Source organism: Lissotriton helveticus, chromosome 3_1 (assembly GCF_964261635.1).
Source record: "Lissotriton helveticus chromosome 3_1, aLisHel1.1, whole genome shotgun sequence".
Classification (NCBI taxonomy): Eukaryota; Metazoa; Chordata; class Amphibia; order Caudata; family Salamandridae; genus Lissotriton; species Lissotriton helveticus.
The window spans coordinates 507,229,416-507,244,597 of record NC_136061.1 but is presented as its reverse complement, the minus strand read 5'-3'; the positions used below and the strand labels follow the sequence as shown (position 1 = coordinate 507,244,597).

The following is a 15,182-nucleotide window of genomic DNA, read 5'->3' as shown; positions in this document are numbered from 1 at the left end:
GTGCAGGGATAAATGCAATTACATTTCTCTTGGTGTTTTTTAAGCAGTAAAATAAATGTAGCCGCAATACACTTTGTGTATTGTTATATTCCCTGTAAAACTGGTTTGGTGGGTGTTAGAAATGGGGTTCTCTAGTTGGCAATGGTTTGCATCTTTGTCAAAAGAGGGACCCTTCCTTCTAGTCAGGATAAGGAGTATACACTACTGAAATAACCCCTGATCACCCCCTTGGTAGCTTGGCACAAGCACTCAGGCTTATCTCAGAGGAAGTGTGTGAAGCATTTGCACTTAACCAACAATAATACAGTGACAACACAACAATAGGACACAACACCAGTTTTAGAAAAATAACCACTATTTATCTGTGCAAACAAGACCAAAACGATAAAAGACCAGCATATAGTAATCAAAAATATACACTTTGTAAGAATGACAAAGAGGCCACAGCAGTGCCGGTGATGGGATCAGCTGCTTTCCTCCTCTGTGGCTACTTAAACCCATGGTTCGAGGTGGTACCCAGAAGTAGGTGACATTTTTGCTGTCCCTTACACTTCATGAACAGGAGGCAAGCCCTATTTCGAGCCGTTGGAGATACTCAGCGACAAGTAAAGAAAGTTCAGTCCAGTCTTTGTACTGCCCAAAGCAGAAGCAGCAGCTGCATGCCAAACCAGCAAAGCAAAAATACAGCAAAGGGGCAGTACTCCTCCTGGCAATTCTTCCAGCTCTTCTTCTTGGCAGGTTCCTTGATCCAAGTTAGTTCTAAAGTTCTGGGCTGTCGGCGCCAATATTTATACTGTATTTCTTTTTGTTCTCTTGGGCAGAGAGTGTCTGTGCTCAGTCCAAACCAGTTTGGTCCTCTTTGGACTAGCTTCCTGGCAGGAGGTGAAGACAGCATATTCCAAGGCAGGCCAGGCCCATTCAGGTGCAAAGAAATCCCCTTCCTCTACTCTAAATGCAGCCCAGCCCTGACTCATCCAGGAAAGGCAGGACACACTTCAACCCCCAATGGGTGTCTGAAGAGAATGTCCATCCCCAGCCCCTGTTTCTCCAAAGCCAGACAATCAATCCACAACCCAGAAGAGGCACACAGGATGGCTAAGCAAGAAAATAACTACTTTTTAAAAGTGGTATTTTCAAACACAGAACATAAAATATTCTTTATTAAAAGATGCATTTCTACATTCCGAGTTCAGGGATTCTAAACTCCATTTCTTTATCTTGTCTCAAAGGGAAGTTATACTCGTAAAATGCTACAGAGTATTCCCCATTCTATCCTATAGGACAGATAGCCTTTCAACAGCGAAAAACGAATTACACTGTATTTCACCATCAGGGCATGTCACACACACCAGGACATGTCCTACCTTTCACATACACTGCACCTTGCCCATAGTGTTACCTTGGGCCTACCTTAGGGGTGACGCCCATCAAATAAAACAGAAGGTTAGGGTTTGGCAAGTGGGTACACAAACCCTTTGAACGGCTGTTCGTGTGGGTGGCACAATCCATGCTGCAGGCCCACTAGCAGCATTTGATATACAGGCCCTGGCAGCTATAGTTCACTTTACTAAGGCCTTATCAGTAAATCAAATATGCCAAACATGGAAACGCGGATCCATAATCCAATTTACAATAGGAGCACTTGCACTTAAACACTGAACAGCAGTGAGAAAGTGCCCCAAGATACTAAACCAGCAAAGACAGAGTCAATACCAGGAGGTCAATAAGCAAAAAGACAGAGGAAACACTTACAAAGATGATAGGTTCAACAGTGGGGAAATCCTGTTTTCACCCAATTCGGTATTATAGGATCACTTGTAATGTGGGCCATAGAGTTTCCTAAAATGTGCAACTCCTATTTCTTTTGTGACTCTTCCAACTGTTCTGTACCATATCAGGTAAGAAAATCTTTAGCTAACTTTTTCTAGCCGTGTAAAAAAGCATATGTTTAGAAATTATATGTATTCTCTATAACCGATGAAAACAGCATAGGTACTGGGCAAAAATATGATCTTTTTTGATTACTTACCCAGTTGTGATTCAGAAGATCAGTGGAGAGGCTAAAGCATCATCATGCACAAAAAGAGGTTTACCACCATTACAAAGACAATTTTTCTCTGAAATGTAGTTACTACTCACAACCATATAGCAACTAACCAAACCCCAAGTGTGTACAGCTCCCCTTGGTATTGTTTATCATAAGAAACCTATTCCTTTACAGCCGATCTATGGCATACTAAGCATGTATTTACATTTGTTGGAACAAATGAGCAGTGACCTTGGGGAGCCACATAACATGTAATGACATTATAATAGAGAAGTGCTACAGAAAGTAATTTGCATGTTTAATAGATTTTATTCAGGGTGATCAGATTACAAGACGGATTTACTCCTCACCGAGGCATCCTAATTAAGAGACTTTTCCTGTTTGATAGCATTATCACCATGCACATCCCTCTGCATAAGGCGCTCTGAGATCACTGGTACAATGCAATACAACATAATGTTATAATGTGTCAAAATCACTTTATGTTACATGATGACAGATATTTCTTTTGGAAATGTAATTCAGAAAAGTAAAATCCACTGCTGAAAAAAATGCCAGTGGTTTGAAGGCCCATGGAAAAGTGGTTAGTGTGCCCGGTTACATTAACAAAAAGCATAAGTTGAGGCTAATAAAGAGCCAGCTTGCAACTTTTCGCTGGCAATATTTATATGCTATGTTCATCTCCCCAACCAATTTAGTAAGGAATATGGCAGTGATTTTGAATTGAAAGTGCCCCTCAGGAATTGAAATTTTGAGCTCTTATTGCCCACCCTCCACCAGGGCAATATGCCTCTACCATCATTTGATGTTGAAGGTACTAAGGGGCACATGCATCACTGGGAATTGCATTCGCAAATGGTGCGAATCGCAAAATTCGTCCGTTTGCGAATGCAATTCCCATTTTTGGGATGCATTATCATTTTTGTAATTTTCGCAATTTAAGAAACCGCAAAATTGCGATTTCTTAAATTGCGATTGCATTTAAGGAATCTCAAATTGAGATTCCTTAAATGCAATGCATCAAACTTTAAAAATTTGCGAATTCGCAAATAAGGGGAGCAAATTACCATGAATTTGACCTTCATGGTAATTTGCGAAAACTTTGAAAAATGCACTAAAGTGCATTTTTCAAAGTTACATTTTACACACACACATGCCCTTGGGGCATGTGAGTGTGCAAAATGTACTTCAAAGCAGATTTCAGGGGTGCAACAGGGTGTCCTTTGGACACCCCTGCACCCTTGAAATTGCATTCTTAATTTGCGAATTTCTAATGGTGAATTGCAAATTAAGAATGTCTTTCCATTCATTCCTATGGGCCTCCAGGCCCATAGGAATGGATGGGGAGGTATTCCTTAATTGCGATTCTCAATTAGAGAATCGCAATTAAGGAATTTTAAGAAATCGCTATTTTTTTAGCAATTTCTTGATGCATTGCAGTCTGCAATTCCTTAATTGCGATTCCTTATTTTTCGCAATTAAGGAATCGCAAAATGCAATATTGATGCATGTGCCAGTAAGACATGTACTGGCCTCTAACCTGTTAATGAGCTCAAGGTATGGCGTGGGTATCCATCTTGTGAGCAGAGGCGCGTGTTGCAATCCTCACAGAACATGTCTTCTGGGGTACTCTATAAGAGGAGCCCTTTAAAGTTTGAGCAACCGCCTGACTGGATTAAGGACCAATGAAGACAGCTCTAACAATAAGGTACAACATTGTGGTTACCTTTTTCGTGATGCTGGACATCAGATTGTCTGGCATCCTGTTTAGCATCATTTCGATAGGATGTTTGCACTCAGTGGGTGCACAACAAATACAACAAATGGTTCAGAATCACTGATGTTGTTCTTTCAGGTTGTGAGAGTGATTCGGTGGTTGGGCTGAGCTATCATTTAATCAATCAAGAAGCAAGTGTCTGATAGGCTCATTCACCTCTTTCCCTTGGTAGCCTACTATCAACAGCATTCTCATATCAGTCCTGTCCTAAAGGCATTCCATGCAACAACCTCTCTGGTCTAACCTTTTCAACCGAGAAGGTAAGTGTGAGCAGGAAGGGGCCTGTTATTCGGCCCAGAATGAGAATGCACTTGTAGTTTTTGACCCGACAAAACAGGGCCTCCATGTTATTCTCCATCCGGGTGGAGTGACTCATAATTGAAGTGTGCCGCGGTACAATTACCGTCCAGAACTGGCAAATTCTGTAACCAGTGAATTCTGCACCTCTGCACTCTGCAACCTGTTTTCAGCATCTTAATGGCTTATCATGTAAACAAGAGGTGAAGCAGTGTGTTCGTTAATGAGCTGTTCTACTCCATTTGCTACAGGACATTAAATTCCTATTGTTCATTCGTGGTGACTATTTTCACTTGCGTCTTGTTTCTCGTTGTTAATGGCTCTCGCCTTTGATTTCAGGTGTGATGCTGGCTACAGTGGACCACACTGTGAAAAGAAAGATTTCAACGTATTATATGTGGTTCCGGGCCCGGTGAGGTTCCAGTATGTCCTCATAGCAGCTGTCATTGGGACGATCCAGATCGCGATCATCTGCGTCGTGGTTCTCTGCATCACAAGGTGTGTTATTCTTTGTGCTGATTTGGAAGAAAGCAAGCAAGGCGATGAATACTGCCTTTGTGAAGTAAACATGCACCTCTAGTTGCTGCATAAGAAACCAGTAAAATGAGCTAATAACATTCTAAAAGATAGTAACCACTTAGAACACACAATGAATTCGCATGTTGTACTATTGAATCATTTGCACCTTTGCACGATTTGATGATGCACAGACACTTGCCTTGTTTCTTCTTCTCACTGATATGCATTATTTTACAAGTGTAAAGAGATTCTTAGTATTGGAACAGACATATTTGAATTGTATCATGATCGTAAAATAGACAAACGAATGGCTTCAGTAGCAGCGCTTTAAAACGTCCTTCATTCTTACTGCATGAAGTGACAGGTTCACGTTGTTAGTATTTTCAGGCTAGAGCTTTTTAAGTATGTGTGTCTGTGCACCCTGTCTCCTTCCTTGCATCCTTTTCTATTCTCTCTTTTGTATTCCCCAAATTGTTAGCGTGGCAGTTTTTTATTTTGTTCCATAAGCTTGTGGTGCTAGTACGCGGAGCCTCATAAGTTTGATATAAACACGTAGGAGGCATAGAAAGAGCAGGTTACACGGAGACATGGCACAAAAAGTATTTGTACATATGTGCATTATTGGCTTTTGTAATTTATTTAATTTTTTTAGATTTATTGAAAATGTTGTACCATTCATGTTGATTTTTTTGTCAATAGAACATGAAAGAGGAGTACCTTACAATGTCACTTATCTTGCCTCTGAAGAGTGCTGTGCTATAACCGTAATGCATGTAATCCATTCAGGAACTAACTATTACTTTAAGGAAATATGCGTAGTGTACATTCTAGGCCTCAGTTTTACATTTTAGTCTCGCCAAAGTGCTATGACATCATAAAATGTTTTAATTGCACAACTTGTTTTGGAATACGTATATGTGTCCTCTATGCATCTGTTGCATTTGACATGGGTATCTTACCATTTACGTTTAGGCCTTAGTAAAATTGCATGATGAACCCCTCCAAAAATCATAATTTACGTGAAAACTATGTGTATTATGGAAACTATGCAGTCTGAGTGAAAATTGTATGAGATGTGTGCCGTTTATTGCAACAGCCAAACAAGAAACTGCTCAGTGTATTGTCCATACAATTTCTAAAGTTACTTTGGGATAAGCATGGGCGAATTTTGCGAATTCGCAATCCGCGAATTTGTGGAGTTGCGAATTCGTAATCCACAAAATTCGCGAATTCGTGTGAATTTGCGGATTTTTAAATGTTTGCGTGTTCGTGGGGCGCTTTGCGTGTTCGTGGGGCGATTTGCGTGTTCGCGGGGCGCTTTGCGTGTTCGCAGTGTTTTTTTGTGTGAGACCGCTCGTTGTTGTGCCCTTCTGCCCTCTGCCCCACTCGTTTTTGTGCCATTCTGCCCTCTGCCCCACTCGTTTTTGTGCCATTCTGCCCTCTGCCCCACTCGTTTTTGTGCCATTCTGCCCTCTGCCCCACTCATTGTTGTGCCCTTCTGCCCTCTGCCACACTTGTTGTTGTGCCCTTCTACCCTCTGCCCCTCTCCTGTTTTATTTTAGAATGGCGCCGGCAAGCTGCCAGCGCCATTCTAAAATAGTTACTAAGTTAGCTTCATCAGGAAGCACTGATAGATAAAATAAAGCAGGTGCTCGAATTCAGTTAAACTCGAGCACCTGCTTCTATTAGTGCTTCCTGTTGAAGCTAACTTAGTAACTATTTTAGAATGGCGCTGGCAGCTTGCCGGCGCCATTCTAAAATAGTTACAAGCTTGAAGCTTGAACTTTTGCCGCCTGGATCCATTCCGCTTGCGGATTTTTGGCAAATTCACGGGAATTCGCAGATTGCGAATTTGCCAAAAATTTGCAAAATCCGCGAGCGGAACGGGTTTTGCGCCCATGCTTACTTTGGGAACGAACATTGCTAGTCCAATGCGGGCAGCCCTTGCACACATGAAGGTTTATAGTTCCCATGGGATATTTTATCCTCAAAACAGAGTCGCATGAGTGAAAATTTTGCAAAAACACATACGGAATTTTATTTTGGAATACACGAAATCAAGTGTTCACTATTTATTCCTTCCCATCCCTGTCCCCTTTTGTATTTTCTTGTATTTGTTTCACATATCATATTGTGTGGGGGTCACTTGAGGTTGTGGTGAAGAGCAAAAGAGTGCATCGCTCGCACTGGATTGAAGGCAGTCAGCTGAAAACAGAAAGGCAAACATTGGAATGTTAGAGCAGAAGTTTCTCATGATAAAAACAGTATCCCAGTTGCGTGGTTGAGTCTATCACACATTATGAAAGACCACAAAATTAAATGTGAAACATCAAGATTTATAGTGTGAATTTCAGTTATTCTGAAAGTAGAGGTAACTGCAACATTTAGGTGCAGGGTCATCCAGCACCCAGGAAAATCTAAAAGCTCAAGACATTTATGAAAACTAGACAGTCCAGGGAGTCAAGGGTGGAGTGACTGATATAGTTACCAAATAACAGATTTTCCTCACATTTATGTGCGAGAAAGTTCCAGAAACTACAGAGATTGACAAATATCTTATCAATCAGTGTTTCCAGAGTTCTCCTGATAAAACTGATACTCCATGTGCATAGGTGGTCAAAAACAATACTCTGTGTATAGTTAATCGTATCACCAATGACAGCAAACCTTCCAAAATACAATTTGGAGACCATTATTTTTCCTTGGAATTTCAATCTTTCTGGGGATTTTATTAGCTGCAGTATTTTGATCCAGGATTGGTCAATACCCACAAAAACCTCCAATCCCAGACTTTTCTGCAAAACAGGCATGAAGAGAAATCCAGGGTGTTATGGCTCCATATATCCGCCACTTTCCCCCCCCAGAATTCTCTACTATCATCAGACTTTGGCTAAGATAAAAGATGTTTCCCAGATTGCTGGGAGGGACAGTCACAGAATGTTCATGGATTGACTAATGCTCCACTTACCAAATAGAATTCTCATAATTTTCTTGATAACAACAGTACCCAATATGTATAGGTATTTCTACCACCTGAGCCAGGAAATATCAAAAAATGCAACATGGTGACATCAATATTTTTGCATTAAATTTAAATCTTTTTTGCAATGTGGGTATCTGTGAACATCTGTGGTATTTGTACTCAGGGTCAGCTGGCATCCTTTGAAATCCATCAATCTTAGATATTTCTGAAAATTAGACAGTCTGCGGGGTCCAGAGCGTCCACAGTGGTATGGTTTAAGTGGACCACTTCACTTTTTCATACCAAAATTGCCCTGCAAACATGAAACGTTGCCTAAAAATTTCTCATGATTAAATTTACACCCCACTTGTGCCAGTTCGCTTATTATTCGCAACAATAAATAGCCCCAAAAATGAACTCCTCTTTTATTAGAATTACCGTCTTTCTGCGGATAAATGAGAACCTGCCAACTCCACAAATTTCTGAAAACTAGGCATCCCCAAGAAGTCCATGGTGGTGTGGCGTGAATGGATCCCACTAGACATTTTTGCCCAAAATGTCCTTAAAATATTAAAGTTTGGCTAAAAACACAGAATGTTCTTATGTTTTGCTGATGGAAGGGTCCAACAACTTTTGGGATTGACAATAGTCCTATTACACAGCGTTGCCATTCTTCTCTCAATAAATACAGTACACCACTTGTAATAGACGGACTATCACCTGTGACATCAAAGCCTCCAAAAATCAATGTGTAAATATAAAGATTCTTCTATTCTGGCAATGTAATGACTTTACTGAAAGCCAAAGAATGTGCGGTGTCTAGGCTGGTGGGACTTCTATGCATCAAACTGTGACTAAAATCAATAAATTTGGTGGCATTTGCAGAATTTAAAGTTCCAGAATGTGGGAGGATGGACTAAAGTCATACCACTTAGGATTCCCAAGCTTCCTTCAATAAGCATAGCCCCTCACTTGAGTATGCTGGCCTATCACCCTTGACCGGAACAAGTCAAAGCATTTTAATGTGCTGTCAATGTGATCTTCACATGGTTAGAATTTAGTCCATTCCTATGATGTGTGTGAAGCTCATCCAACCATGGATGCAGCATTATTACTGAAGAAGATGTGATAGGGTGGTAAGAACTTAGCCACATGTTGAACCACTTTCACTACAAGAAATAGCCTAAGGCTACTGGGGAAGTACCTTCCAAGCATCTCCAGATGAAGGCTAGAAAGGGAATCCTTTCCACTGTTCTTAGTTGGAGGGTGTAATGTTCACATTCTGGACACTCTAAAGGTGATAGGGAGTGTTAGATCTGGGGGTCTTTAGTTGGCAGTGGTATTCACCTTTGTGCAAGTAGGGACCCTTACTTCTAAGTCAGGATAAGGGGATTACACTACTTAATAACCCCTGTTCACCCCCTTGGTAGCTTGGCACGAGCAGACAGGCTTATCTCAGAAACAGGGTGTTTAGCATTTGTGAATATACACTGTAATACAGTGAAAACACTACAGATGGACACAACACAGGTTTTATAAAAAATAAGTATTCTTTATGTAGACTTAAACAAAAGACCACAAACAACAAAAATCCACAATACTACACTTAAGATTACTTAAAAGATGATTAAAGTTGCTTAGTTCAAGTTGATGGTAAATGCGACAAAGTTCTCAATAAAGTACCTGGATGCATTGTGGTAAATAAATAAATAATACCTCTCTTTTTGAATGCATAAATTAATAACAGATAGCTCAATAAATAAGAGTCAAGATTCGAGGTAGTAGGAGTTTGCAGGTTTAATACAGCATAAAGGACAGGAACAGGACGACCTGCACAGGAATAGGATGACAGAGCCCGGCAGCTGCCGGGACAGGATCTGGGATGAGCGCGCTAATTTTTAATAACAATACACGATCATATATACTAAAACAGTTGCATTACAGTACATAGGATAGGCGGAGCAGTGGGTGTAACAGAGGCGTATACATAGACATGTGATGCAAACGTAACAGAATATGTCATGAATGGGGCGGAAACATGGAGGGGGCTACCTAAGGAGCCGGGACCTCTGACCTAATGGTGCGCGCAAACTTGGCAATGACGTGTTACTAGGAGAAGCTGGGGGCTACGAACTCTGTGCTAGGAGCAGAGACTGAAGTCTGGAGAGTCAGGGCGACATGTACCTAAGCAGTATCTAGTATCTGATGTTTTGAGAACATGTTGATATGAACTAAGAGTCAGGAGGGGAGAGGCTAACGGACTCTAAGACTGGAGCATGCATTATTCTACATGTAGTGCGTGATGAAGAATATTAAATGACCATTAAATGCAGTATTTCTCTTACATGGAGACGTAAAGGCTAGACAATGACGGAAACTATTGATGCAGTTCAGTAGCTTAGGAATGCAGAGAAGGGGGACTGAACTGATAACTGGAATCATAACATACTCTTGGCAGACTCAGAGGCAGAGCCAGGCTGAGCCGGGCACTGCAAGGCAGGAAGTAAGTGAAGGGTCGAGGATACAGGTGGGGGCTGTATCGCTCCTCAGCGAGGCTCAGGAGACAGGAGCTGAATCTGGTGTCCGGGCCCTTTTTGAGGCCTAGAAACGGGGACTTTACAATGTAATAACGTGCACACTGAGAAACGTGGCAACGTAACTTTACATAGGCCTGATATTCGTAGTATTCACGAGAACTGGAAACTGACATACTAGAGGTGGACACAACTGTAATTGCGTCTTTAATCGAACATGGGGAATACATAGGCATATTTAATCATGCACAGATAACATATGTTGGATGACGCGTAGGGACACAGAACATGGCAAAATTTACTTTTCCACATTCCCTCCTTGTCACTACGTTTCCATCAGGAAACATCAATATTCATGATACCATCTATCATTTCATACAGTATCATTTGCTCGTCTCGAATTTTCTTGAAACGGGATTTAGAACGGGACTTGGGACTAGGAATACAAGAGGTAGCACAAATGCCGCAAATCGCAGGGCCACATTGTATACAGAGGCAGCAGCTGAATATGATCGCTACTGCAATACCTAGAAAGGACATGACTTTCCATCCCCAAGCGGAAATTATATTCCAGAACCAACCGGACCATGTCCAGGTGCCTGGGTCTTGGTGTAACAGATGGGCAATTTTATGGAGTCTGGTTATAGCTGAATAAACAGACGGCGCGTTATTAGGAATGAAAATGCAGCAACTAGATCCGATGACTCTATAGGCCCCGCCCCTATCGGCCAGTATGACGTCAAGGACGAGACGATTCTGTAAAACGACAAATCTCATAGCAGATTGCTCTTCGGTTAAGTTACCTAGAGCAGAGGCAGTCTCATTTACTACAGCTTCAAGGGTTCTGGTTAACCTACGAATTAGCTTACTATTCTGGATAGGTCCTATAAAGAAAAAGAAACCTCTATTGAAATCTGTATACTGTTCTAGAGCAGTTTCAGTATAATCGACAATGGGGGACTCCCTTCTATGTCTAAGGTGTACTAGATGTGTGTTTCTGTGATAATCAGATGGGGCTAGGAAAACAGGTGGCAGTAGGAAGGCAATGTAACAGGTTCCCTCCCAATCGAGGGGCAGACGAACATATGCAGTTTGACCACAAATAAAATAAGAATGACGTGAAGCCTTGAAAATAGATTTCCTACTGTCACTATACTTGACAATAGTAGTACAATCACTATGTCCTACATGTACGGAACCATAATTTCGGACACATAATTCGCCTTTGACTGGTAGTACTGAAATAGCCGGTAAGTCTGGAGTGGAATCAGACTGAACATTCAGGACCATGAAATTCGAAGAATAATTACCTAAATTGTAAACTTCGTTTTCTAGATCTAACCCTGTTCTGTGGGGAAGACCTTGCTTGTCTGGGAAACATGTACTGTTAAGAAAAGACATATCTGTTGAGGATGACGTTAACGTGGACCATGCTCCACACGAACCATTATGTGAAAATGGATAAGGAAAGAGTGGCAGAACTCCCTTCGGTGTCTGGAAAGGGGGGAGTCGACCACACACCCAACAATTAGTGGCATTGCTGGTCTGGTGTGAATAATGTAACATGCGGATGAAAGAATTATTACGCATAGCGAGGCGGTAAGAGAGTTCATGAGGAGGCAGATCACTAAACGTGTGCTCTACTGTAGCATTAGAAGACTTATTTACATGAGAAACTGGGAAATACAGGTAAAATGCATAACTGGTGCAGGAAATCATAATACTGAGAAATAATATGAAACATAGAAAAACGATACATCGGATTGAGTTTTGACTAACTCTCTCACTATGGGGGTCTATTTTATACATGTCAGAAACAGTCTAACCGTTTCACCTAGGGGAGGACTTAGACAATCAAACTGGCTGACTTATTTTACTAGACCTTAACTTGAGTTTATACTCCTGTTGCGGAGTTTTCTCTAACAGGGAGGGTGCAGTATCATTGTTCTTTGCGGGACAGTCCTTAAGAATAGAACTTTGGCAATTTTTAGAATCCTCGGAAATGTTCTTTGAGACAGGTGCCAGTCCATTAAATCTTTTAATATGCGAAAGATGCACCCAGCCTTTGCGTCCTTCCAACTTCACGGCTGTACGGGTGGCGAGGAGGACCTGTCGGGGCTCCTTCCAGCGAGGCTCCAGCGGACTTGAGCGGTCGAAATTTCGCACTAGGACCATGGATCCTGGAACGATTTCATGCGGTGCCACCTCGGTATTGTCTGGAAATGCGGCAGCAACCTGTGAACGACAAGAGTTGAGGGCAGACATCAAGGAAGCTAGGTAATCTGTCAGCATATTACTTGAAACATCGGTAATACTTCGGGGTCTAGGTGTACCCCACATGTTAGGGGGGCGGCCGAAAACGACCTCATACGGGGACAGACCTGATCTGGAATGTGCGACCATGCGCATATAAAACAGAGCAACTGGCAGGGCTACTAGCCAGTCTACACCTTTCTCTTGACAAACTTTTGCAATTCGAATTTTCAGGGTCTGATTATGCCTCTCTACGAGACCGGCTGCTTCAGGATGGCGTACACAATGGAACTTCCACTGGTACCCTAACAAAAGGGAAACATGTTTCATCAACTCAGATGAGAATGGCTGGCCGTTGTCAGAATATACGACCCTAGGGAGTCCATAACGGGGGAAGAACTGACGAACCAACTGCTTGGCAGTGGTCGCGGCTGTGTAATCTGGAACTGGATATGCTTCTGTCCACCTGGACAAAGCGCATACAACTACAAGGACATACTTGAAACCTCGACATCGCTCCATCTGAATGTAATCCATCTGGAGGACTTCAAAAGGGTGGTCAGGGGGCAGGAATCCACCTTGTTCCACCGGGACACTTTTACCTGGATTGAACTGGCAACATATCATACAGGTACGGACTTTCTGCTTGGCTGCAGCTCGTAAATGCTTGTTGAACCAAATATTCTGGATACTGTCTAACATAGCTTTTTCTCCTAAATGTGCTGGACTATGTGCGGTATTGATAATGACTTGAACCATAGAGTCGGGGAGAAACCATGTGGCTCTACCCTTCGTTAACCATCCTTGATCTGTCTGGACCCCTCCTTGTTCGGACCATTTCTTGATTTCATCGGGAGTAGCATGTAACTGGATATCTATGACGTCTTGAGTAGGGTCCTTAACTGTCATACATGTAGTCGGATCTGGAGTGTGTGTCGGTGTCTTATTTACTGGAATGTCTGGTGTCTGAGCTGTAAGCTTGGCTGTGCGATCTGCTAGATCATTACCCTGGGAAATAATGTCAGTAACTTTCGTATGTGCTTTGCACTTCATGATAGCAATAGATGTCGGTAAATGTATGGCATCTAACAGAGCCTGAATAAGGAGACCATGCTGAATCTTGGTTCCATGAGAAGTCATGAAACCTCTCTCTTGCCAGAGCACTCCGAAGTCGTGTACAACTCCAAATGCGTAACGTGAATCTGTGTAAACATTAACTTTCAGGTCCTTGGCGTGTATGCAGGCTTGTGTCAGAGCAACTAGCTCCGCTGCTTGAGCAGACAGAGTGTCAATACGGTGTGTTTCAATAACTTCAGTGTCGGTAGTCACTGCATACGCGGCTACTAGTTCTCCTGTACTTGTTCTCATACATGAACCATCCACATAAAGTGTCAGGTCGGGATCTGGTAATGGAATATCTGTCAGATCTTGTCTTGGTTTGGTCATGATGTTAACTACTTCCACACAATCGTGTGTGGCAGAATTCGAAGTAACTGATGGCAACAATGTAGCAGGATTTAGGACGTTGCAGCGTCTGATTTCTATGTGTGGCTGGAACAGTGTCAATTCATAACCTGTTAAACGTGCAATTGTCAAGTGCTGAGTTTGTGTTCGGTTTAAAAGAACTTCCACGGAGTGTGGAACTTGTACTGTCAAGGAATGTCCTAATACTATGGAATCACTTTGTCTGATAGCTAGTGCTGTGGCTGCAACTGACTTGAGGCACGCAGGCAGAGCCTGGGCTACAGGATCTAATGTGCTCGAAAAATAAGCACAGGGCTTGTACTGTCCTGCTTGATCTTGTGTGAGGACAGATAATGCTGTACCTTCGCGTTCAGTAACGAAAAGTGTAAAAGGCTTACTGTAGTTCGGTGTAGCTAGAACTGGAGCTTGACATAGGGCTTTCTTTAACTCATTGAAACTAAGTGTATGTTCAGATGTCCAAGGGAGGACAGTCGATACGGCTGCCTCCTGTGTCGTTAACTGTATCAGCGGTTTAGCTAGAAATGCATACTGAGGAATCCATTGCCTGCAATAAGAAGTAAGGCCGATAAAAGCACGTACCTCCTTCTGGGTCTTGGGCTGAGGAAGACTCGCTATTAACTGGATACGGTCTGGTGTCAACTGCCTACCCCTCTTGGACAGTAAGTGTCCTAAGTAGACCACTTGCTGGACACAGAATTGAAGCTTAGAAGGGGACACCTTGTGCCCCATCTCGGCTAGGAAATACAGGACTGTAAGTGATGCTCGCTCGCAAGCACGTTCAGAACGGGCTGTGATCAGGAGATCATCGACATACTGGAGCAGGGCAGTGTCAGTTGGCATGTGAATGTTGTCTAGTTGTCTCTTAAGTGCTTGACTGTAAATACTAGGACTTTCTGTGAAACCTTGAGGAGCTCGTGTAAACATATAGCTCCTTCCATTTAAACAAAATCCGAAAAGAAACTGGCTGTCTGGATGAATGGGGACACTGAAAAACGCGTTCTTGAGATCTATGACTGAAAAAAATGAGGCTTCGGAATCAATGGCTGTCAATAGGGAAGAGATATCTGGGACAACTGGGTACTGCGGAATAATACATTTATTAAGTTCTCGGAGATCAATCACTAATCGATATACTGGAGGTGCATGTGGATCAGTACGTTTCATGACTGGAATGATCGGAGAATTGCATACATTGGAGTCAGTTTCTACAACTACTCCTTGAGCCATGAGCTCGTCAATAATTTTGGATAAGGCTGCTACAGCCTCTGGTGGCAATCTGTACTGTCTGATTCGTGGCAGGACTACACC

General features: G+C 42.3%; 1 protein-coding gene across 1 annotated transcript in view; it reads left to right on the top strand.

Annotated features, from left to right (window-relative positions):
- TMEFF2 (transmembrane protein with EGF like and two follistatin like domains 2) overlaps positions 1–15,182 on the top strand; it is a 937,676-nt gene that overhangs the window by 845,582 nt on the left and 76,912 nt on the right. Inside the window, exon 9 of the mRNA XM_078680410.1 lies at positions 4,461–4,619. Within this exon, the coding sequence (XP_078536536.1) occupies positions 4,461–4,619 (159 nt within the window). The remainder of the gene's footprint in view (positions 1–4,460; positions 4,620–15,182) is intronic.